The sequence below is a fragment of the Antedon mediterranea genome, chromosome 1 (genome assembly GCF_964355755.1).
Source record: "Antedon mediterranea chromosome 1, ecAntMedi1.1, whole genome shotgun sequence".
Taxonomy (NCBI): Eukaryota; Metazoa; Echinodermata; class Crinoidea; order Comatulida; family Antedonidae; genus Antedon; species Antedon mediterranea.
In genome coordinates, this window is record NC_092670.1 from 25,566,320 (window position 1) to 25,592,164 (window position 25,845).

At 33.5% G+C, this 25,845-nt stretch overlaps 1 protein-coding gene across 2 annotated transcripts in view; it reads left to right on the forward strand.

Annotated features, from left to right (window-relative positions):
* The first annotated feature begins 5,906 nt into the window (after nucleotides 1-5,906).
* The window catches only part of LOC140063576 (VPS35 endosomal protein-sorting factor-like), a 30,196-nt gene continuing 10,257 nt past the window's right edge, over nucleotides 5,907-25,845 (forward strand). Inside the window, exons 1-6 of one of the 2 annotated variants that reach the window (XM_072109960.1) lie at nucleotides 5,907-6,039; nucleotides 21,538-21,628; nucleotides 21,927-22,139; nucleotides 24,859-24,975; nucleotides 25,145-25,175; nucleotides 25,541-25,623. In XM_072109960.1, coding sequence (XP_071966061.1) covers nucleotides 6,023-6,039; nucleotides 21,538-21,628; nucleotides 21,927-22,139; nucleotides 24,859-24,975; nucleotides 25,145-25,175; nucleotides 25,541-25,623 — 552 coding nt within the window. In that variant the 5' untranslated portion in view covers nucleotides 5,907-6,022. The remainder of the gene's footprint in view (nucleotides 6,040-21,537; nucleotides 21,629-21,926; nucleotides 22,140-24,858; nucleotides 24,976-25,144; nucleotides 25,176-25,540; nucleotides 25,624-25,845) is intronic. The other variant, XM_072109961.1, reaches the window with a different exon arrangement.

A 25,845-nucleotide genomic window follows, 5' to 3' on the forward strand; every position in this document is an offset into this window, starting at 1 on the left:
AGCGCCATTTATGCCTTTATTTACTTACGAAAATTTCGTAAGTAAATGTAGCTGCTCCAGTGGACCAAATTTAGCACTAGTGATATAACATAGAAATAAGTCACTAATTTTAATATTCTTTTCGTATGTTAATACACTGTGCTCAAGTGGACCCAATTTGGCGCCAGTGAGGAGCACAGTGATATAAAATAGAAATAATTGTCACTGAATTTTAATATCTTTTCGTATGTTAATACACTGTGCTCAAGTGGACCCAATTTGGAGCCAAGGGAGCACAGTGATATAAAATAGAAATAAGTCACTGAATTTTAATATCTTTTCGTATGTTAATACACTGTGCTCAAGTGGACCCAATTTTGGAGCCAGTGGAGCACAGTGATATAAAATAGAAATAAGTCACTAAATTTTAATATTATCTTTTCGTATGTTAATACACTGTGCTCAAGTGGACACAATTTGGAGCCAGACGAGCACAGTGATATAAAATAGAAAAAAGTCACTGAATTTTAATATCTTTTCGTATGTTAATACACTGTGCTCAAGTGGACCCAATTTGGCGCCAGTGAGGAGCACAGTGATATAAAATAGAAATAATTGTCACTGAATTTTAATATCTTTTCGTATGTTAATACACTGTGCTCAAGTGGACCCAATTTGGAGCCAGGGGAGCACAGTGATATAAAATAGAAATAAGTCACTGAATTTTAATATCTTTTCGTATGTTAATACACTGTGCTCAAGTGGACCCAATTTGGAGCCAGTGGAGCACAGTGATATAAAATAGAAATAAGTCACTAAATTTTAATATCTTTTCGTATGTTAATACACTGTGCTCAAGTGGACACAATTTGGAGCCAGACGAGCACAGTGATATAAAATAGAAAAAAGTCACTGAATTTTAATATCTTTTCGTATGTTAATACACTCTGCTCAAGTGGACCCAATTTGGAGCCAAGGGAGCACAGTGATATAAAATAGAAATAAGTCACTGAATTTTAATATCTTTTCGTATGTTAATACACTGTGCTCAAGTGGACCCAATTTGGAGCCAGTGGAGCACAGTGATATAAAAAAGAAATATGTCACTAAATTTTAATATCTTTTCGTATGTTAATACACTGTGCTCAAGTGGACACAATTTGGAGCCAGACGAGCACAGTGATATAAAATAGAAAAAAATCACTGAATTTTAATATCTTTTCGTATGTTAATACACTGTGCTCAAGTGGACCCGATTTGGAGCCAGGGGAGCACAGTGATATAAAATAGAAATAAGTCACTGAATTTTAATATCTTTTCGTATGTTAATACACTGTGCTCAAGTGGACCCAATTTTGGAGCCAGTGGAGCACAGTGATATAAAATAGAAATAAGTCACTAAATTTTAATATTATCTTTTCGTATGTTAATACACTGTGCTCAAGTGGACACAATTTGGAGCCAGATGAGCACAGTGATATAAAATAGAAAAAAGTCACTGAATTTTAATATCTTTTCGTATGTTAATACACTGTGCTCAAGTGGACCCAATTTGGCGCCAGTGAGGAGCACAGTGATATAAAATAGAAATAATTGTCACTGAATTTTAATATCTTTTCGTATGTTAATACACTGTGCTCAAGTGGACCCAATTTGGAGCCAGGGGAGCACAGTGATATAAAATAGAAATAAGTCACTGAATTTTAATATCTTTTCGTATGTTAATACACTGTGCTCAAGTGGACCCAATTTGGAGCCAGTGGAGCACAGTGATATAAAATAGAAATAAGTCACTAAATTTTAATATCTTTTCGTATGTTAATACACTGTGCTCAAGTGGACACAATTTGGAGCCAGACGAGCACAGTGATATAAAATAGAAAAAAGTCACTGAATTTTAATATCTTTTCGTATGTTAATACACTGTGCTCAAGTGGACCCGATTTGGAGCCAGGGGAGCACAGTGATATAAAATAGAAATAAGTCACTGAATTTTAATATCTTTTCGTATGTTAATACACTATGCTCAAGTGGACCCAATTTTGGAGCCAGTGGAGCACAGTGATATAAAATAGAAATAAGTCACTAAATTTTAATATTATCTTTTCGTATGTTAATACACTGTGCTCAAGTGGACACAATTTGGAGCCAGACGAGCACAGTAATATAAAATAGAAAAAAGTCACTGAATTTTAATATCTTTTCGTATGTTAATACACTGTGCTCAAGTGGACCCAATTTGGAGCCAGTGGAGCACAGTGATATAAAATAGAAATAAGTCACTAAATTTTAATATCTTTTCGTATGTTAATACACTGTGCTCAAGTGGACACAATTTGGAGGCAGGGTAGCACAGTGATATAAAATAGAAAAAAGGCACTGAATTTTAATATCTTTTCGTATGTTAATACACTGTGCTCAAGTGGACCCAATTTGGAGCCAGTGGAGCACAGTGATATAAAATAGAAAAAAGTCACTGAATTTTAATATCTTTTTGTATGTTAATACACTGTGCTCAAGTGGACCCAATTTGGCGCCAGGAGAGCACAGTGATATAAAATAGAAATAAGTCATTGAATGTTAATATATTTTTGCATGTTAATACACTGTGCTCAAGTGGACCCAATTTGGCGCCAGTGGAGCACAGTGATATAAAATGGAAAAAGTCACTGAATTTTAATATCTTTTCGTATTTAATATACACTATGCGATTTGGAGCCAGGGGAGCACTGTGATATAAAATAGAAATAAGTCACTGAATTTTAATATCTTTTCGTATGTTAATACACTGTGCTTACGTGGACCTAATTTGGCGCGCGCGCCAGTGAGCACAGTAACATAAAATAGAAAAAAAGTCACTAAATTTTAATATCTTTTCGTATGTTAATACACTGTGCTCAAGTGGACCCAATTTGGCACCAATGGGAGCACAGGGAAATAGTCACATACAAAAACATCGAGAAAAAATACTTCTGGAATTAAAAAATATTTCAAACTTGGTATATATGTTCGATATCGGTTACTCCATCCGTAAACCAAAAGAAAAAATAGTTACAAGCCACATCAGTGATTTTAATAACGTGCGTTCGCTTAAGATAATACTTATGGAAAAACATACAATTCCGACACATATTATGTTAAACTCTAATAATGATTTTGACAACAACAACAAAAAAAAACGGTTAGGAATTCGATTTTTTCCCTGTAAATTGAGCAACTTAAATTTAAAATATACCAAGAAATATATATTGAAATCAAGGAGTATTTTTTTTTTTCTAAAGAAATGCTCGTATGTTAATACACTGTGCTCCAGTGGATCCAATTTGGCGCCAGTGGAGCACACGGAAATAGTCACATACAAAAACTTCTAGAAAAAATATTTATCGAATTCAAAAATATTTCAAACTTGGTATATAAGTTAAATATCGGTTACTCCATCCGTAATGCAAAAGAAAAATTAGTTTCAAGCCATATCAGTGATTTTAATAAATTGCGTTTGTCTAAGAAAAATACTTATGAAAGAACATACAATTCCAACACATTTTTTTAAACTTTAGCGATTAAAAAAAAGACATTATGTTAAAAATATGAATTATGTAGTAACATATTGAACGTGTAGTAACCTATTGAACGTATACTACCAAATTTCAAATGTGTAGGACAATTATTTTATGACGATCAAAATTTAAAGTTTAAAAAATGTGTTGGAATTCTATGTTCTATCATAAATATACATTTTAAACGAACGAAAATTACTAAAATCACTGATATGGCTTGAAACTAATTTTTCTTTTGCATTACGAATGGAGTAACCGATATTGAACTTATATACCAAGTTTGAAATATTTTTGAAATCCAGAAGTATTTTTTCTTGATGTTTTTGTATGTGACTATTTCCCTGTGCTCCACTGGCGCCAAATTGGATCCACTGGAGCACAGTGTATTAACATACGAACATTTCTTTTGTAAACAAAAAATACTCCTTAATTTCAATATATATTTCTTGATATATTTTTAATTTAAGTTGCTCAATTTACAGGGAAAAATCGAATTCCTAACCGGTTTTTTTTTTGTTAAAATCATTATTAGAGTTTAACATATGTGTCGGAATTGTATGTTTTTTTTCGTAAGTATTATCTTAAGCAAACGCAAGTTATTAAAATCACTGATGTGGCTTGAAACTATTTTTTCTTTTGGTTTACGGATGGAGTAACCGATATTGAACAAATATACCAAGTTTGAAATATTTTTAAATTCCAGAAGTATTTTTTCTCGATGTTTTTGTATGTGACTATTTTCCTGTGCTCCCATTGGTGCCAAATTGGGTCCACTTGAGCACAGTGTATTAAAATACGAAAAGATATCATAATTTAGTGACTTTTTTCTATTTTATATCACTGTGTGCTCACTGGCACGGCGCGCGCGCCAAATTGGGTCCACGTCGTGAGCACAGGGTATTAACATACGAAAAGATATTAAAATTCAGTGACTTATTTCTATTTTATATCACTGTGCTCCACTGGCTCCAAATTGGGTCCACTTGAGCACGGTGTATTAACATACGAAAAGATATTAAAATTCAGTGACTTTTTTCTATTTTATATCACTGTGCTCCACTGGCTCCAAATTGGGTCCACTTGAGCACGGTGTATTAACATACGAAAAGATATAAAAATTCAGTGACTTTTTTCTATTTTATATCACTGTGCTCCACTGGCTCCAAATTGGGTCCACTTGAGCACGGTGTATTAACATACGAAAAGATATTAAAATTCAGTGACTTTTTTCTATTTTATATCACTGTGCTCCACTGGCTCCAAATTGGGTCCACTTGAGCACAGTGTATTAACATACGAAAAGATATTAAAATTCAGTGACTTTTTTATATTTTATATCACTGTGCTCCTCTGGCTCCAAATTGGGTCCACTTGAGCACAGTGTATTAACATACGAAAAGATATTAAAATTCAGTGACTTATTTATATTTTATATCACTGTGCTCCACTGGCTCCAAATTGGGTCCACTTGAGCACGGTGTATTAACATACGATCGAAAAGATATTAAAATTCAGTGACTTTTTTCTATTTTATATCACTGTGCTCCACTGGCTCCAAATTGGGTCCACTTGAGAACAGTGTATTAACATACGAAAAGATATTAAAATTCAGTGACTTATTTCTATTTTATATCACTGTGCTCCACTGGCTCCAAATTGGGTCCACTTGAGAACAGTGTATTAACATACGAAAAGATACTAAAAATCAGTGACTTTTTTTCTATTTTATATCACTGTGCTCCACTGGCTCCAAATTGGGTCCACTTGAGAACAGTGTATTAACATACGAAAAGATATTAAAATTCAGTGACTTTTTTATATTTTATATCACTGTGCTCCACTGGCTCCAAATTGGGTCCACTTGAGAACAGTGTATTAACATACGAAAAGATATTAAAATTCAGTGACTTATTTCTATTTTATATCACTCTTCCTGTGCTCCCCTGGCTCCAAATTGGGTCCACTTGAGCACAGTGTATTAACATACGAAAAGATACTAAAAATCATTGACTTATTTCTATTTTATATCACTGTGCTCTCCTGGCTCCAAATTGGGTCCACTTGAGCACAGTGTATTAACATACGAAAAGATATTAAAATTCAGTGATTTATTTCTATTACTGTGCTCCTCTGTCTCCAAATTGGGTCCACTTGAGCACAGTGTATTTACATACGAAAAGATATTAAAATTAGTGACTTATTTCTATTTTATATCACTGTGCTCCACCGGTGCTGAATTTGGTCCACTGGAGCAGTTACCGTAGTACTATTTCTAATTCGGAAGTAAATAAAGGCATAAATGGCGCTCCGTAGAAGTAGAGAATGCTCGATCGTCGAAATGACGCTCTGAATATACCTCGTCACCGTACACAAACAATGTGACAACGTCTGGAGCGGGGAGAATTACTTTTTAACTAGGCATAATAGGCTTAGAAAAGGGCCAGGCCACCAGTTTTTTTTTCTGCTCTCAATACAATTTAGAAAAGATGGCAAATTATGAATGGTAAGAATAAAAATTAACATTTATGATAAATTAGCCTAGTCTATTTGTATTAGTAGCCTAGACGAACTAGGCTAGGCCTATAGCTAAGCCTGGCTATAATGCCTCTCGGCTGGCCTCTATCTATTAGTATTAGTTAGGGTCACACTCACACAGTGCATATCGGCCGCCAGTCTATTCGGCCGCCGGTTATGGAACGCCTAAAATCATGAAACGCCAAAAAGGACAAAATATGTATTGTTCATTTCGGCCGCAACAATCGTCAATATTGTTAATGTATGGCACGCCTCAATTATAAAAAATGGTGTTATACATGTGCCTAGGCCTATCGCCTGAAAATAGACGTGCGTATTCAAACAGCAAGCAGCAATCAACAAAAACGATCATACTTTTTGATTTGTATAGAGGGGTGTCACGAAACCTAAGACCACGAAAGCTAAGATTCCCTAAGACCTAAGATCACGAAAGCTAAGACCCAACCAAGAACTAAGATTACAAATTCTAAGATATACTACAGCTTAAAAACAATACTTGTTTATCCATACATAATTTTAAACATAGTAGGTTTCATTTATTACCATAAATATAATTAAATACTACCGCAAAACATAGATAAACTCACGTTATTTTCGCCCGTTGAGTAAATGTATATTTTTTCTTTACAACAAACAAACTTGACGGGTTGTTTGTTGGTATATATTTACTCCATTGTGTTGGTTCAGAGGATGTTTTTCTTTCGCACCTGCCTTTCTTGTATTTTGACTCCAAATTTGTTAACTAACTTTATCCTGAATACCACACTTTAAAATTAGGACTTATAAGTACTTTCAGAAGGAGAAACACATAAAAACAAACTAGATTTAATTCGTCACTATGACGAATTATAGGTTATAAGCATTGATTTAAATAAAGATAATTGATTTTTAAAAGATATATTGATTGATTGATTTTCTCAGAATCTTTAATTTATAATATATGATAGGACCTTGCTAACGCGAACACCATAGCCGGTATCACAATCCGATCAAAGATCCCTCTGGGTATAATGTCATAAACCGCATTTGTTGTTACATAATAATAAAGACATAAAGTAACTTTTTATCTAGATTTCATTATAAATCATGTGTATAATCTATACACTAAGAAATAAATTTGAACAAACAATACGGATAATAAAAAAAAAATCTTATTTCGTTTCCCAAGGTGAAACTCGAACTCGGTACCTTGAATGGCATAGACACGAGCACAGACCATCGAGCCATACACAACTGACTAAAAGTTGGAGAAAAATTCCTTCGTGTATTTACTATGCAGTAACCACTTTGGTGCAGATAGATTATTACATACCGCAATGGATTATAATGTTTTACTATGATGACATCTTTAAAAATTGAAAAAAATGATGCACTGTCAAACTATATACTTTTAACTTTAATATATGAACTTCTTAAGGAAGAAAGTTAATGTTAAAGGGGGATTCTGGGTTTAAAATTGGTTTTAAATATCGTTTATTTATTAAATAAAAAATATTATAACAATATAGACATGTCAGAATGAAGAAGTAATAACGAGGAATTAAAAAAATTAAATTTCATATACATTTTAGGGTAAATTCATGGAAAGTCTGTTTTTCAGCAGCTTAGGGAAGCTCATTAATATTCATGAGATATTCACAAAATCACGTCACCAGTGGATTCCAAACTCGCGACGTCATGTACGTTGTGTTTGTCAACTAATTTACATCTCTCTCCCCTGTCAAACGACGACCACCCGATCATTGTGAAATACATTTTTTGTAGATTTTCTAAGCTAGGCCTAAAGTGTAATAATAACAGTAGTAGCATATATTTATTTGACATTTAATGAAATACAAAATTTAGTACAGATACGGAGTCATAAAATTATACTACAGTATTTTTATACCTCTATAGTACAGATCGTGTTATCGGCTTCACGTACAATACTACTCTAGGCCTAGCCTAATAATAATATGGGCGAGAGCCATTCTGACTAGGGATTCCATGCCACGATGGCTACGTTAAAACAATGGGGCCCATGGGCCTAGCTAGCCTACTACTAGACGATTGGCCCATAAATAACAAAACCCATCCTATCAACCAAACTCCTAAACAATCTAAACCTAAAACGTTCTACAAAATCGGCTGTAAATATTGAAGCAAAACAAGGTCCGATCGCCGTCCACACGTATGGTGTCCCGATCGTCTAAGTAGGCCTAAAATAAAATAGGCTTAGTTTACTCTCCAAAAAAGCGGATACTCGACTCATGCATCAAGCAAGTAGACCAGGTAGTAGGAAGGAGACCTAGCCGATCCGGCCCAGGTAAAAATTGAGCTAGCTAGTGTAGTAGACCCTATGCGAATTGATACTACCAGGCCTTTTACTATAGGCTGCACTACACAAATATTCCAACTCTCTCATTCGAGCTATATTATCTATACCATTCCGGTAGGTCAAGTCGACCTTCAATCAAATACTGTACATCGTTCATGTTGTGATTATAGACGGGGTATACTCGACCCGACCAGTTTGGTATTGTTGTATCTGCTTATCACGTGACGATGCCAGGCATGGGCAGCAGAGAGAGCACGTGTATTTTCGTCTCGCTCGATCCTCAGCAGGAATGTACAGTATACGTTACGCTTCATTGATTTTGATTTTTCCCTAAGTCGGTGCGAAAATCGGCAAACGTAAAGTGCAAACATATCTAATTTTTCACTGTTTTGATGAATTTTCATAAAAAATTGACTTTATAAATGGGAAGACCGACTAAAATTACATCAGATAAGTATAATTTTACAAAAGTAATTGATATGGTTTATGATAACGAGTCGTCGGAAGATGGACCATTTCACGAATTTCCTATTTTGTAACCACAGTGTGATTTTGCCGTAGCTGCACTTGTAATCTGGCCTGATTTCACAGCCTTCGTTCTGCTTCACTGGGCGCTTATATAAATTGAAACTTTTACCGTTCAAGAGACAAACAAATATATTTTACATTTTTTACTATTCATTTTAAACCCGGAACCCCCCTTTAAGTTTGTTATTTTGGCCTAAGAAAATGTTATAATTGTCGAAATTAATTTTGTTAAATTTAATATGCCATTAATGATGACTTAATCAACTTTTGTTCTTCTAATTTCATAATAAATCATACATATGATACATACACTTCAAGAAAATTAAATAAAAAATAGGTGTTCCCGAGCATTCTAAAGATATATATTAATTTTAAAATTTAGCATATTTTCACTATTTTGTTAACTTACACGTGCGTAGCCTGTCATTTTTGACGTGCTCGTATAACGCTGTTTCGCGTTGAAAAGTGAATAAAATATGATGATATTATAAAAAAAAGGTTATACAACAGTAATCGGACAAAAACAGTGCGCATTAACGTTTGACGCGCAGTGCACGTGCAAAAATCTGCGCACTCATGGCAATTTTTTAAACGCTTAAAATTGCCTGAAACGTACTCTAATTTCATCGAAAATAAATTCTGACAATTTTCAACATTTTAAGCGCGCGTACGCATGCGTTATATGCGCTACGCACGTAATTGTATTGCCATATGATGAAATATGACCTGAAATTTATGAGTACCAAATTTTGTTTAAAAGTGATTCATGCTTGTGAAGATATGATTACAAACGTGATTTCGTTAAATCGCGCGTAGACCGCGTAATGTTTGATTGCGCACCCTGAAAACATAACCACATCGATTCCTGGCCATAAGGAATATACTCTGAAAAATTGACTTAGATAGATGAAACTGATATCAAGATAATTCACGGACAAAATAGTGCTAAGGAAAGAATAAATAAATAAATAAATAAAGATTTTGACAGAATCAAGAGGTTATATGCATGATAATGCATATAACCTAATAAATGAATCCTTTGAATTGATGATTTTACAGACGTGTTTCTTTGTATACTGTAACTCCTCCCATTATGCTCAATGTTTTTGTTTCTATGGAGCGCCAAAAGAGCAACAATAATAGTACAAGTATAAAAACAGAAAGAATTAACGAAACAAAAAAACTTATTATCATGATTTTTAAATTGAAATTTATTTGCGAGTATTTATTTCTTAGTACTAGCATGATTATACTATTATCATTACAATTTTAATTTTACATTGTTCCATCAACACTGTAGATGGACTCCACAGAGTTTTCAGCCCTCTATATAATTTTTGCTCTTTTGACGTTCCATAGAAACAAAAACATTGAACATGGGGTAGGCCTACTGTACTGTTAGGCTAGTCATGCGAAATTCGCAAACAGTATGTGTGCGAGAAAAACGTCTGTAAAATCATCAATTTAAAAATGTATTTGTTACTTTTTATTTGATTCTTTTTCATAAAAGCGCTAATTCTAAGGTATGGTGTTCAGAATAAATGTTGGGAGTTAAAATACAAGGCAGGTGCGAAAGATAAATATTTGTAATCTTAGTTCTTGGGTCTTAGCTTTCGTGATCTTAGGTCTTAGGGGTCTTAGCTTTCGTGGTCTTAAGTTTCGTGACACCCTTGTATAGAGTTGCGCTATTTTACTATCATTCGCCGGCTTCTTCCTGAGCCCTACTACTAATAACCATACTTTTAAAACGTCTATAGGCCTCCTGCACGTGTTTTTGTGAAACGATGTATATAATTTACGTATACTGTACGTCGATACTATAGATTTTAATTTTAAAAATATCTTTTATTTCTTTATTTACAATAATCATTTAATGTAAATAATTAAGTAAGTAGTCTCACATAACATCCATACGACGTTCGTAAATCTAAATGTTTAAATATCAGTACCTCTTTGAGAATCGTGTCCACCTTTATTATCCATACATTATTCTCACATCTATCATCATTGTACATCATAGACCTACTGTAGGGGTGGTAGATTGATTTATAACGGAATATTATCTATATATTTTATTATTATCCTAAACCATGCTCACGTCAGAGTGGCGGATGCAAAAATCATCATCATGCAGGCCCGTAGCCAGGGGGGGTTTTATGGTTCGGGCGAACCCCCCCCCTTTACAGCGAACCCCCCTTAACCGACTGCGAACCCCCATCCCCGACATGCCCAATACCTCACCCTCATCTCCGAAAATCGTCCAAATACGTGCCCCACAGTACAAAAAGTTGTTCGTAAATTAAAAAATTCGTAAACTCGTTCGGAATAACTCATACAGTACCTTCTTCCCTGTATGAGCGTACTTCGAGCGATATAGTCTGTAAAGAGTTGCAAATGAATTGCCGATTTTAAATGTTTGGTCCCTGCATGTAACATGATATTGACGCGTCTCACAGCGAGCTGGGGGACGAACTATTCGTACAAAGGACACCGCCAGACAACTGCGTACCAATTGTTTAGATCACTGGCAGTCAGGCAGCATGCATAAAGTATATAGCCTTCCGACATACATCAGTATTTATGTGTGGCTATGAAGTATAATGTATCATAGAGGATTATAGTGAACATTAATATTTTACACTATAATATCTATGGTATCATGTACTGTAGTTCACATTATGGCATCCGATTATTTTTTTCTAGACCACCAGCCGATACGTACTCAAATGTATCAATATCACCTATTTACATTGGCATATTTAATTTCCTCAACAAATTGCTGTAAATAAATATTATAGATAGAGCTATAATAAAAATTGCATTTGCCTTCACCCAGTGTGCTTTTTTCGGGGCTTCTCCTAGACGTACGTTCGCATTGAACTTGAACGCAAAACAAAATATCGAGTAAATGATCAAACAATCGGCGGTTCCGCACAGAGCACGCGCATCTAACATACGGCAACAAATGTTATCGTTTAAATAGTCCACGAGTCCAAGTACGATCGTTTTGCTCATTGGTAGCATGCTGCATGAGAGTGTCTTTTCCGGCCATCTAGGGGTGTCATTTAACAAAATTTGCTTCGCCTCAGGCCCCACCCCAGGGGGGTAGGTATGGGGGTGGGGGTGACCCAAATACTTAGTGTGCAAACCCCCCCTTGACAGATCCTGGCTACGGCCCTGTCATGCATCAAATTCCTTTATGGTATAAACCTCATTGAGCTGGTATCCACTTGCAGGTATAGAACGAGTTTCGTAATTAACTGTGATTAAAAAATACGCAATAGGCGCGTCTACTTGTTTAACTATTAAATTATTATTTATTTTCAAAACCTTAAACAACGGCATGCTAAAAGAACACATTACAATTCATTAAAACCTGTAAGATAAAATGGAAACACAAATTATTTATAAATAATGAGATAAATATTTATATTTACTGTACCTAAAAAATATCGATCGAGGTTTAAAAAAATGTCAAACAGTATTATTAGAAATTCCAATATTCAAAATTAACTAAAAACATAATGAACGTTTTCATTAAAAATGTATCTAATGCGCCATATACAAATTAGCGCGACCAAAATAAAACGCGACCGATATCAAGCGTAACTAATAGGATAAAAAGCGTATCTAGCGGCGCTCCATACAAAATACCGGATGTTTATTTTATCGCGACCGATTTCAAACACGATCGATTTCAAGCGCGACCGATTTCATCTGACACCATTTACACACGTATATTCAGGCGATAGGCACATGTATACACCCTTTTTGACAATTAAGGCGTGCCATACGTTATTAACAATATTGACGATTCTGGCGGCCGAAATGAACAATACATATAATAATAAAAAAATAATAAACAGTATTTATATAGCGCCACCTAATGAATCACTGACCCCTCTAGGTGCTTTACATTAGACCTTAACTAATGGTAATAAACTATCCCCCGCCGGACACCATTCCGGTATTTCTTAGTCAAGGTTTCGGGGATGGAGACAATCAATAATGTGAAAAAAAAATGTAACTAAGCTTAACTATGCTTAACTAAGGTAAAACGTATTTTGTCTTTTTTGGCGTTTCATGATTTTGGGCGTTCCATAACCGGCGGCCAAAATGACTGGCGGCCGAAAAGATCAGACACATATGTGCCCTTTTTGACAATTAAGGCGTGCCATACGTTATTAACAATATTGACGATTCTGGCGGCCGAAATGAACAATACATATAATAATAAAAAAATAATAAACAGTATTTATATAGCGCCTAATGGATCACTGACCTCTCTAGGTGCTTTACATTAGACCTTAACTAATGGTAATAAACTATCCCCCGCCGGACACCATTCCGGTATTTCTTAGTCGAGGTTTCGGGGATGGAAACAATCAATAATGTAAAAAAAAAATGTAACTAAGCTTAACTATGCTTAACTAAGGTAAAACATATTTTGTCTTTTTTGCCGTTTCATGATTTTGGGCGTTCCATAACCGGCGGCCGAAATGACTGGCGGCCAAAATGATCAGACACCTATCTAAGACTCCCAGACCGTATATTATTATTGATTTTGATCCAAGTCGGCCCTAAACCGTCTCGGCCAAAGTCAAGTCGGCCTCAAGTCAACTCTGCCTCAAGTCAACTCTGCCTCAAGTCAACTCGGCCTCAAGTCAACTCGGCCTCACGTCAACTCGGGCAAAAAATAATCGGTCAACTCGGCCCTGTTAAAGTATGGAATGCAAAAGGTGCAAAGGAAGGGGATTGATAAAATAATATTTCTTCACATTTTAAATATTAATATTTAGACAATAATACATTTAGCAAAAAAAATAAGAAGGATTTCACCATCTTTCCTTTATTTACGTTTAATAAAATTAACAAACAATTGATTAATAAGCTAGCATTCATACTATTATTAATGATTACAATATGAACATTTGGAAAATAAATAGGAACACATTGTAGACCCAATAATGATGATGCACGTACGTGGGCGCGTACAGTGGCGTATCCAGTATCCCCTGATTTCGTGTCCGTCGGCACACGTCATCGCGTCTGTCGGCAAACAAAGGGAAAAAAATAAAGTTAGGCAAATAAGAATAAACTATTATTCTGACAATAATTGAACTGTAAACATAATTTTTTTTTTTTTTTTTTTTTTTATTCAGTATACACAGAGGCGCCTTACAAGATGGAACCACCTTAGCTTCAAGGCGCCTCAGATTAACAAATACAACATTTTAAAACAACTAACAGAAACATCAATCAAATCTTCCAGAATTAACAAGAAATTGTTGTACATAATAAAATAATAAAGCATTTTCACAATTCGAAAGAAGATCGGAACCAAAAATAAAAATTTCACTTAAAAATGTAAAATTAAATGTTAAAGAAAAATCCTTGGCTAAGATATCCTCAATAATTGAGTTAGCGCTTACAAGTAGAATATCTCTTTGTGTATTATAATTAGGGCAGTAACATAAGAAATGAAGCGGATTCTCAACATTAAAGCCACAAGTACAATTTGGATTGTCCCGAAGTCCATGATGATGTAAGAATAAATGCGAATTGAGACAGCTGAAACCAAGTCGGATTCTAGTGTGAATTTGGTTAATCTTCTTATCACCTGTATCATAATAAGAACGTTTTTTTGTTTTAAACAAATTGGATTTCAGTAGCAATTTTTTAAACTCAACAAGAGATGAGGAATTTTTTATTTCATTATTTAACTCATTCCAATGTGTTATAATAGATGGGACAATAAATGATATGATGTGGTCTTACAAAATGGAATTATTATATTTCGGATGTTACGCAAGTTATAAACTTCAATATTCTCAGAAAAATTAAATAAGGAGTAAAGATACATTGGTGTTAACTTATGAATAATTTTAAAAAACAGTATTAGGTGAAGAAATTGTCTACGTTTTTTCAATGATAACCAGCCTAATTCTTGTCTTAATGCATTATGACTTGTAATTTGTATGTTTCCACGCACCAGTACATATTCTACCTGCAGAAATCTGGATATTTTCTAGTTCATCACTTAATTTATCTGGAATATTACACCAAACAGGAGCTGCATATTCCATTAATGGTCTAACGTGTGATATGTAAATGTGACAGAGAGCCTGTCGAGGTAGAATATGTTTGACACGACGTAGCATATTTAAAGATAAAGCGAATCCCACTTGAGTTTTGCATTAAGCATTACACCAAGATGCCTATGATCATTTACAAATTGTAGATTTACATTATTGAAATTTAAACTAACATAGTTATCTAAATGTTTACGTGTAAACAGTATAGCTTTCGTTTTGTTAGCATTGAATGTTATTTTCCATTTTTTTGCCCAATTATAAATGCCATTTAATTTTTGTTCTGAAATATTACGATCTGTATCATATCACGAAGTATCATCTGCATATAAACTAATATTAGATTTGATATTATCAACCATATCATTTATGAATACAATAAATAAAAATGGACCCAAAACAGATCCTTGGGGTACTCCTGCTGTAATGGTCACCCAAGGACTGGTAGTTCCTTCAATAATAACACGTTGCTCACGTGAGTTTAAGTAACTTTGGAACCATTTTAGAAGAGTGCCATTAATTCCATATTGATTTAATTTGTATATAATCCCATTATGCCAAACTTTATCGAAGGCTTTGGAAATATCCAAAAATACCGACGTACTTCTTTCCTTAAATCTAAAGCTCTATTAAATGTATCTATAAGATAAAGAAGTTGATACGTTGTCGAGTCACCTGGTGTAAAACCAGATTGGAATTGAGGAAGTTTATTATCCACAAAGTATTTATATACTATATCAAAAACTGCACGCTCAAAAATTTTTGCAAAGTTGGAAAGTATGGATATAGGGCGGTAGTTCTCAATAAGGGATTTGTTGCCTTTTTTATGCAGAGGAATGACATTTGATTTTTTCCATTCCACAGGAAAATATCCTTGGCTTATGCAGAAGTTATAAAGCTTTGTCAAATGGGGTGCAATAATTTCAGCAGATTCTTTTAGTATGATACTGTGAATTTCATCAGGTCCCATCGCCTTGTTTTTATCCAGCATAGTTAATAATTTCATGATCTCATCAACAGATAATTTTAGAGTTGAGAGTCTCGATGCAGTTCTATATGTGAAGTCCGAAGGAAAATCATCATGATTAGGAATAAACGATTGAGATTTAAAATAATTGTTAAAAGCTTTAACTTTCTCACTATTTAAAGTTAGGACATCATCGTTTAATTTGATTGGAGGAATCTTATAATATTGTTTGGAATTACAAACTGAATTTATGGTAGACCACCAAGTTTTTGAATCACAGTTTTTATTCATTAATAAATCAAATTGTTTATCCAAAAAAGTTTGTTTAGCTTTTCTTATTGCTTTAACAACTTTTGCGCGAATTTTCTTAAAATCGTCCAGTTTGAAACTTGTATTTCACACCTTATCACATCTGACAAGAGATCACTACAAATATGGGAATTAACTAAGTGTATAGAATTAGATATGTAAAGAGCACATCCTCCGCCATGGCGGTTTCTATCATTTCTAATAGGTTCTTGATAACCGTCTAGTAAAATGTCATGGTTCAAGATAGTTTGATCTAGCCATGTTTCTGTTAAAGCAATAATATCATAGTTATTTTAATTTGCTAGGTGTTGAATTTCAGCTAGTTTACCTGGAACGATTAGACTACGTATGTTAATATGGCAAACTGTAAACTGTTCCGAACCAGGATTTGGATGTATATCGCCGCACATTAAAAGCATGCACATTAGAATACTTAATTTGATAGCAACATTATTACGCCCCAAATTTGTGATAAATAAATTATCCATTATCAGTAAAAAAAATAAGTAAAGTACTCACTTTAAAAACGCTAGCACATATGAGAACACTTAGCCAAACGAACATAGTAAACATTAAAATAAAAACAAGAGAACACGTTTTTGCTATCTAAAATTAACAAATAATGGTCATATTCCGTCGGTAAGAAACGAACTGTTAATGACACCGCACAGTTTTAACGTTCTTAATGTTCAGCAATCAGTCGTTCAAAATCATTTTCATTCTTGATATGCTTGGTTTTTTCTTCACCTTTACACAGGGCCCATATCTTGCATCTGTTAGTCCAGGCACGTTGAACTCCATCATGGTGTCTTACCTTCCAAAAAAGATTGAAATTTGCTTTTGTTAAAGATGTATTGTCCCTTTGACTAATTCCAAAAAAATAAAAAATAATAGATTTCGAAAAAAGGTGGGTCATTTTGAAGTATCATAATAATTATTAACTATCACCAAAAATTTTTCGAAAAAAAAAAAATTTAACTGAAATACAGACGGTTTTTTGTTTAAAAAATTACTTTGACTTCCAGTCAAAGTTTTCAATCAAAACATATCCCATAATGAAACGCGCCTGTTTGGCTACTCTGTATGCATAATCATAAAACTTCCTCATGATCTGTGTGAAAATACCTTCTTAACCGTGACAAGTTGTAAACAATCCTAATTTAGCATATGCATAATGCGTACTCATGGTTTGAAATCTTTGTTTACTTTCGCTCATGACGATTTTCCAGATGAAATGTAATCAAACTAATTTACCTGTTAATTACGTAAACTTGTTGTTTTTGGCTCAAATTTTCGACTTAAAGTGAATAACTTTAATATTAATTTGATATGGCCACTTTAAATTTAGAATATTTTGACCTTCATTTTTTTGTGTTTCAAGGGACAATACATCTTTAAGTCTTCCGAGATATAAACCGGCATACCCTTCAGTTTGGATTTGGCTGCAAACACATTGTTACGGGTCCTGATTGAATTGAACCGAACAATTATTGGCCTAGGCTTGTCAGTAATAGGACCTATTCGATGAGATACTTCAATATCGTCGGACTTGAAAGTGATACCCAGTTTGTCGCGAATAACCTCCGCCACCAAATCGTCAGTTGACTTTGTCGAGTCCTGTAAACTGTAGAATCTAAGGTTATTACGACGTGAATATTGTTCTATATAGTCCACTCTGGTTTCTATATTACTGATTTGCTCCTGCAGCTTATCAAATGCTTTGTTTAATGTTTCAGTAATAGAAGTATCAGCTCCTGAAGCAAGTCTTCCTTCAGCTTATCAACATCTAACTTCGGGGCCATGATTACACTTGATTTTATACAGTACCACCGGTTAACTGTTTTACATATCAGGTCACAATCACAGCTGGTAATTTCGGCCAAATTTACTAATTTGCATAAGTGACGCAGATGTTTGGAAACCTTTTTGAAGGATTTTGATTTGCATATGGCTAGCACAGTAATAGTTAACCTTGCAGTGTTTTCAACGGCGAGCCAATGGCAATAAATGCGGTATCATGGGGGTAAAATACTCACTGCTTATTTACACCGACAGAGCATTGACCATCATCTTTAAAAGTTTACATGATAAGTCCTAGATGCTATTTACGATGATAATGAAACAATCGGGGAAAAACAAAGATAAATGTCTCTTTGAAAGGTGAAAATCGAGAGCAAAAAAGTTGTACGTGCTCACTCACCCGATGTCTCTGTTTAAAACATACATAATTCTTTTGAGTGTTTGTTTATTTACACATATCATTCCCTTCAGATCAACTATTTTTTATTTTCATTACATCTAACCAAACACGTAAAAAATTTGGTTAAAATATCTTATCATCTAGCACGTACGTACGGCCGTACGCGCTAGATTGTTTACTCAAAAGTCTTTGAACGGTCCGATGACCTTACTCTATTCAACCTTGTTTTTGCAGTTGAGCCTCTCATGACCAGGGATTTGTATGTCTTCCTACGCTGAGATTATATAGTTCCACATGCCATGTGCTTTTTTCTCTAAGATTTATTTATTATAAGTGCCAAAAACCCTTTTTTTTTCTCGATATGAGGCCTTTATTAATATTATTGAAATTTTTTAAAGAAAAAGCACACATACCATAAAAAATATCTATGTATTTCATTTTTGGAACAGAATATTCCGTGAGGCTCAACTACAAAACCACCATTTTGTGATATGATGTCATCGTAAGCCAATCAAAGCTGAGCTTTCTCGTGATTGGCATTGCTCACGGTTGAATGATTTTGGATTCTGGCTGATTTGATTGGTGGATGCGAATCACCCGCAGCGGAATGTTTTCTCTTGCGCGTGTACCATGAATAGAAGTCGATCATACGGTCTCTCTGAACGTTACTACACAAAGTTAGAGCAATGAATTTGTCCGAATTCCGTTAAAACAACTTTATATATTTTATAAGCATTTAATAACATGTTTTATTGATATTTCCAATGGTGATATATAAAATAAATTACTAAAAAACGTAATAATATGTAATTATTTTAACCAAAAATGGCGTAGTTAATAGAATTGTCGACTGAGGCCGCAAATTGTTTTACTTCTTTCGTGGCTATAAACGATAATTTTCGGCGATGTTTTAGACCCTATATTTCGAAAAATACAAGTCAGATTTCCTAATTTTTTTTCTTTATTGTAATATGAACACAACATACTAAAGCCGATTTTCCACTAGGCGAATTTGTTCGCGCGAATCGAACGCGCCAGCTTGTACGCATGTGTATTCATGTTTACGTCTTCCAAATCCTTCTCTACGCATGCGTATTAGCTGACGCCTTCGATTCGCGCGAACAAATTCGCCTAGTGGAAAATCGGCTTAACAGAGGTTTTGTTTTAATTTTGCATCGTTATCCCATATAGACAATATGCAATCCTAGAACATATATTGATCAGGTGTATGTACAGATAATGAAACTAATTTTGTCGGCAAATTTGCAATTCCCGCCCCCCCCCCCCCCCAACTTCAAAATCCTGGATACGCCACTGGGCGCGTATGTTCGTTCGTGCGTCAAATAAACATGTCCGATATGCGAGGACATTTATTACATTTATTAGGTGTAATAAGATTGTTTGGTTGAATCATTGTGGTATTAAATAATGTTAACTCCATGGTTGAATCACACATAGATTTCTTCAGTGTATGCATTTGATTAGGCGACAACATCTGAAACCAATTCGTAGCTGCGCATTTGGCAGCTATTTCGATATCTACAACTGCTATGTGTTTTTGCTGACCGGGGGATTCCCCTTTTTTTTAAACGCAAATCATGGACAAAAACGATATGTACGATCATTTTTCTATGACCAAATGGTGGAAACATGGAGCTATAATAGCTCAATGGTGGAACGTAGGCCTACGTCTTCGATTTACTAAAATGTGGTACCTGCACGTGTTTTGTAACACGCGGGTACTTCTATTCATATTGGCAATGAGATCATTTTTTTATGAGTATTTTTCTTATTTCTTAATTTTTTTTAAAGAGTGGATAGTAATAATCATAATAATATTAAGCACTTTTTGCGTTCCATACTTTATTGTGGCCGAGTTGACCGATTAGTTTTTGGCCGAGTTGACGTGAGGCCGAGTTGACTTGAGGCCGACTTGACTTGGGGCCGACTTGACGTGGGGCCGACTTGACTTTGGCCAAGACGGTTTGGGGCCGACTTGACCTGCACACTTATTATTATATATATCTGCTGAATGAGCCTCTGCTGTTCAGGTAAGGTTTCAGGACGATTCGGCCCTGAGACGATTCGACCCGGGACGATTTGGCCCACTTTTGGGCCGAAACATCCACTTTGTGGGCCGAAACGTCTCACTTTAGACCAAATTTATATTAATTTTTTTTGCTATTTATCAAGTTTTTAAAGGCGTTTAACAACCCGTATTTTATTGATATTGACAATGTTGATAATAAATTACTAAAACCATAATCATTTGGTATGACACAAGCAGGTAAATTTATGGCCCTTGGGGGGATAAACTTAAAACCTTTAGGTCAACATTTACTTAAATAATGTAGTAGATATAAACAGTATTGCAATAGTAAGTTATAAGTAGTGTATAACTATAACAAATGTTGACAAAATAAATAATACATACATGCCATTTTACTATTTCAATCGACTGTATGACCGTGACAGTTTCAACAAAGTATTAAATCGCAAATTTAATAAAACATGAAAACAAATTAAATTTCATTACTGAATGGATAAAGAATATATTTCAATCTTCCTCCTTCAACCCTAATGTTACATAAAACACAAATTGAGTTTCTTTAAAATATGACTCAAACTCATTCTGACAAGTTTCTCTTTCGAAAGTAATTCCCAGGGTGCAACACTAATTCATTGTGTCTATTCGTTCCCGTGAACAACTGGTATATAGTCCTGTGGTACCCAACTATGCATTGCATACATTTGAAAATTGCCAGTTTTTTACGCTGAAGTTATGTATTCGAGAACCATCTGTGGGCACAACCTACAGTAGATGGTAAGCGAGTGTACCATCTAGTTTATAATAAATCATCTAATATTATAGACTTCAGTTTTGAGAAGAAAAACAAACAATAAAATTAGCATAAATTTATTTTACTGTTTTTACTCGACTCACATTGTTTCAAATTTGTATTCACTTTATTGTGCAACCATTTTTTAAAGTTGAAAATTATGTATCCGCAGCATTTCTTTAATGTATAAAATTTGTACACAATAATTTGCAGGTCATCAAGACCACGTAACTATGAAAGGGAACGAAAACAAACAGCACTAGCCTCAGAACCAACATTTGAACATCCTCTTAAATTGATAACGGTCAGTACAACTTCTTTTGATATTATTGAAATTCCAGGGTTGATTATTATTACTATTATAGATATATATACTGTAGCGCTTTTCCAAGAGACCAAAAGCTCCTGAGATGTATATCCCTTCCTAATAAGGAAAGCATTGTGGATGAAGAGAAAAATGAAGAGAAGTGAGGTGTTGATATTCTTTGCCAATTTGAATGTGATTAGCAGAATGTGTGTAACAAACAGAATAATAGCCTTGATCTTCTTTGTATCCAGTCATAAAAGAAAGTTACAGGATACAAATTAGTTTCTTTGTATAGGTATCTGAAGTAAAAGTAAAGAAGTCAACTAAATCTAGCATCAAATCTAAGTCTACTCCTCTAGCGAAGAAACCATCAATATCAGCAGACCCTCTTTCTAGTGCCCTGGATGGCACAGATCCCCTCTCTCAACTTGCAGCTTCTTCTGTCATTGATCCTCTTTCCAGAGCTGCTGCTAGTGGGTCTATTGTAAAACCCGGAAGGAAAGATTCAGTAAGTTTTACTATTTTCCTTCTTTTTTTGACAGATGTTGTTTTAGCAAAAATAACTGTTTTTATATGATTTGTTTATCTTTGTTAACATTTAAAAGAACCATTTATTAACTTTAGGATAGAATTGTTTGGTATTTGTTTTTTTTTTAAATTATTGTTTTATCTTTGTATGAGACAAACACCATTATTTCCACTTGTTCTGTGGATGAAATAAAATTATCTTATCTATTCCCTTAAAAAAAAAATCATTTTCTTCACTATATAAAAAGATAAGGACATACTGTAGCATGTGCAAGCAACAGTAGACAATTCTGATTATGCTCTTTAAGAACTCGCCTAAAAAGTAGTCTTTTGGCTTTCCAACTAAGTTATCTTCTAAAGTTTGAAGTTAATATCTATAAGAAAAGCAACTTACTTTGAAACTTGCACGAAAAAAAAAAATAAGGCCACTGAAGACTTACAAGAAAGAAATTTATTAACTTATGTTTTCAACTTTTAATAAAGAAGATGAACTGCAAGAATGTATGATTACTCTAGATGATATTGTACTATGACACCAAACAATTCAGAACAAATAAAAACACAAATACAAACCTTGTAAACATCAGTGTTTTCACTGAATTGCCATAGTTTTTTTTCTCTTTTGTGGTTAACCACCACCTTTATTCATTCAATCTTTCATACATATTTCGTTCACATTTCATTTTCGTACATTAAATTTCCCTTTTCTACTTTTTTCGTTATTTTCTAATTTTTACACTTTTAACCTTTATACATAGTGTTTTGATTTATATGCATACAAAAAACCATACAAATCTACACTTCATTTTGTACATGATGTAATACATTTTAAAATACAAATATGAATGCTACTTATAGGTTACAACATGCCTAGTGTGTTTATATCTTTTAAAATATATTTAAACTGAATCCAAGGATTCTGGATTCTAATTGCCATAGTTTGGTAAATACATTTGATCACATTAAAAATTATATTTCAACTCTGAATTATCCATTTACAATAATAGGACTGACTGAAACCTGGCTATCTGGAAATTCTGATATGAAATTATATAACCTACGTAATTATGATGTTATCCCATGTAATAGAGCAACAAGAACCGGTGGTGCAATCTATATTAATAATGATATAAGATATAAAATTAAAGAAATGATCAATTACTTGCTGGTGGTGCGAGTGTCTTTGTTGAAACTGTCAACAATTATTAGAAATAGGAAAATAGAATATTATGACAATAAAATCAAAAGAATGTTAATAACGTTAAAAATATGTGGAAAGTAATAAATAAAGTATTATGTAGAAATAGAAAAAAAAAATATTCTTCTTGTTCTTCATGGCTGGCTGGCATCACTGAACACGATATTATGAAAGTAAATTAGATAAGAATAAGTCATGTGGTCATGATGATATAATGATAACATATATTGTAAGTAATTATGACCTTATTTAAAAACCAATTGCTCATATTGTTAACAAATCACTTGAGAGTTAGTGGTATATTTCTAGATCAATTAAAAAAGCGAAAACTGTGCCTGTGTATAAAAAAGGGCAATAAAGATAAGGTCAGCACTTACAGACTGATATCTATCTTACCATGTCTATCTAAGATCTATGAGAGGGTAGTGTACTATCAGACAATGTCATTTTTACTGAAATATTATGTATTTAGCGAGTCGCAATATGGGTTTAGGGAGGATTCAACCAAACAAGCACTTTTCCAAACATAGACACATTGACTAAAGAAATTGATAATAAAAAGGAATAGGGGTTCCTAGATCTGTCAAAAGCATTTGACTATGAATCATGAAATACTGCTTGATAAACTAAGGCATTATGGTATATGACGCATTGCTCTAGAATGGTTTAGTTAAATAATAGGAAACAATATGTAGAAATCAAAGGAGGTAAATTGGATTACACAGAGATACCACATGGAGTGCCTCAAGGCTCGATATTGGCACCGTTATTCTTCCTATTATATGTTAATGATATGCCTGGTATATGTACACTAACAGAAACAATAATGTTCGCAGATGACACAAATGTTTTATTAGAACATGATGATATTGATACTGCATTTAATATAATGAATAATAAAATACATCACCTAAGTATGTAGTTCAAAGCAAACATGCTTACTGTAAATGTATCAAAAACGAAATACATATTGGTTAGAGGCAAAACTAAACCAATTGATATTGGCCTAAATAAACTGAAAATAACAATGGTGTATAGAACGTGTATAAACCATACGATTTCTTGGTATTGAACTTGACCAGTTCCTGTCGTTCTCGTATCATGTAAATGACATAGCCACCAACATTTATTTTATGATTGTTCCCTTCTAAAAAAAATCCTTCTCTATAAACTCTTATTAATAATTATTTATTAAGTAATTCAATTATCAATTGTTTTTTTTTTATTAATAATTTAATAATTATTTTAAAATGTTTAAGTTCTAGTTGTTTCGCCATTGAGAGGGGCGACCAATTTAAAGCTTGCTTACTGTGGAGTCCCTTTTCCACTTATATATTTCTTTTCTTGCATTATATTCATTATCAGGACTTTTTATATTTATTATGTTACTCTGTGTTTTGCTCTATTATTGTGGAAATAAATGTTATTTTTATTTTATTATTAAAGTAACATTTAAATTAAACAGATCTGATATTAAAAAGTGTTTGATATTTGTTTATAGACAGATTCAGTGAAATCAAGATCTGATAGTTTAGGTGATACGTTTGAGTCTTGGAATAGCAAGAAAGTCAATATTCTTACCAAGTATACAACATCTGAAAAGCTCTCAATCACTACAGTGAGTTACAATCATTTAAAAATAATAATATTTAATGGTTTTAAAAAGGTCATACCTATGTCAATACAGTAATTATAAAATATAAATACACATATTTTTACATATTTTTTCTTTTTACACTTACTGTAAAACAATTTTTAAAAATAAATTTTGTTTTGTTTTTTAATAGAGTTTCTTGTCACAGTCAGACAGAGAGAAGGGTAAGTCTAAAGAAGTTCAAAGTAAACTTTAATACATTTGTTATTTACATCTGTAGCTAAGTACCATTGTAAAGCTGATCTTTGCTAAAATGTTCCATTAAACATAGAAGTAGATATTTGTTTCAATCTTTTGAAATAACTTTAGCACAATACAGAAACTGAAATTCCTAGTGTCATAGACAGTGGCAACAGAAGATACATTATTACAAGTGAGTATTTTAAAAGGACAAGCAAAGCAGGAAAGGAAATACCTTACAGTATGCTGACTAACTGATATTTATAAAAAATAAAAATATATTATTTGAATTACCGTACAATATTTAAATTGATATTTACAAAGAAGCAACTTTTAAATGTTGTTTCAGTTGTGATGAAGTCACAGATTGCACAAGGTACAGTGACAGATAAAGTGAAGAATCGCTTGGAGCAGCTTGATGATTTTGAAGAGGTACAATTCTGTTCTTATTAGAGTCCTTGCTTGTTTGATTCCTCATCAATTAAACCATATCAAATTGCTTCCTTATCAATTAAACCATACCAAATTGCCTTGTTAATAGTTTATGTAATATTCAGTCATAGACAAATGAATAATGGTCTAATTAAGATTTAAATTCTATTCTTTCTGGTGCAGCATTTTCCAAAAATGTTTCCACTTCTATTGTGTGTACAT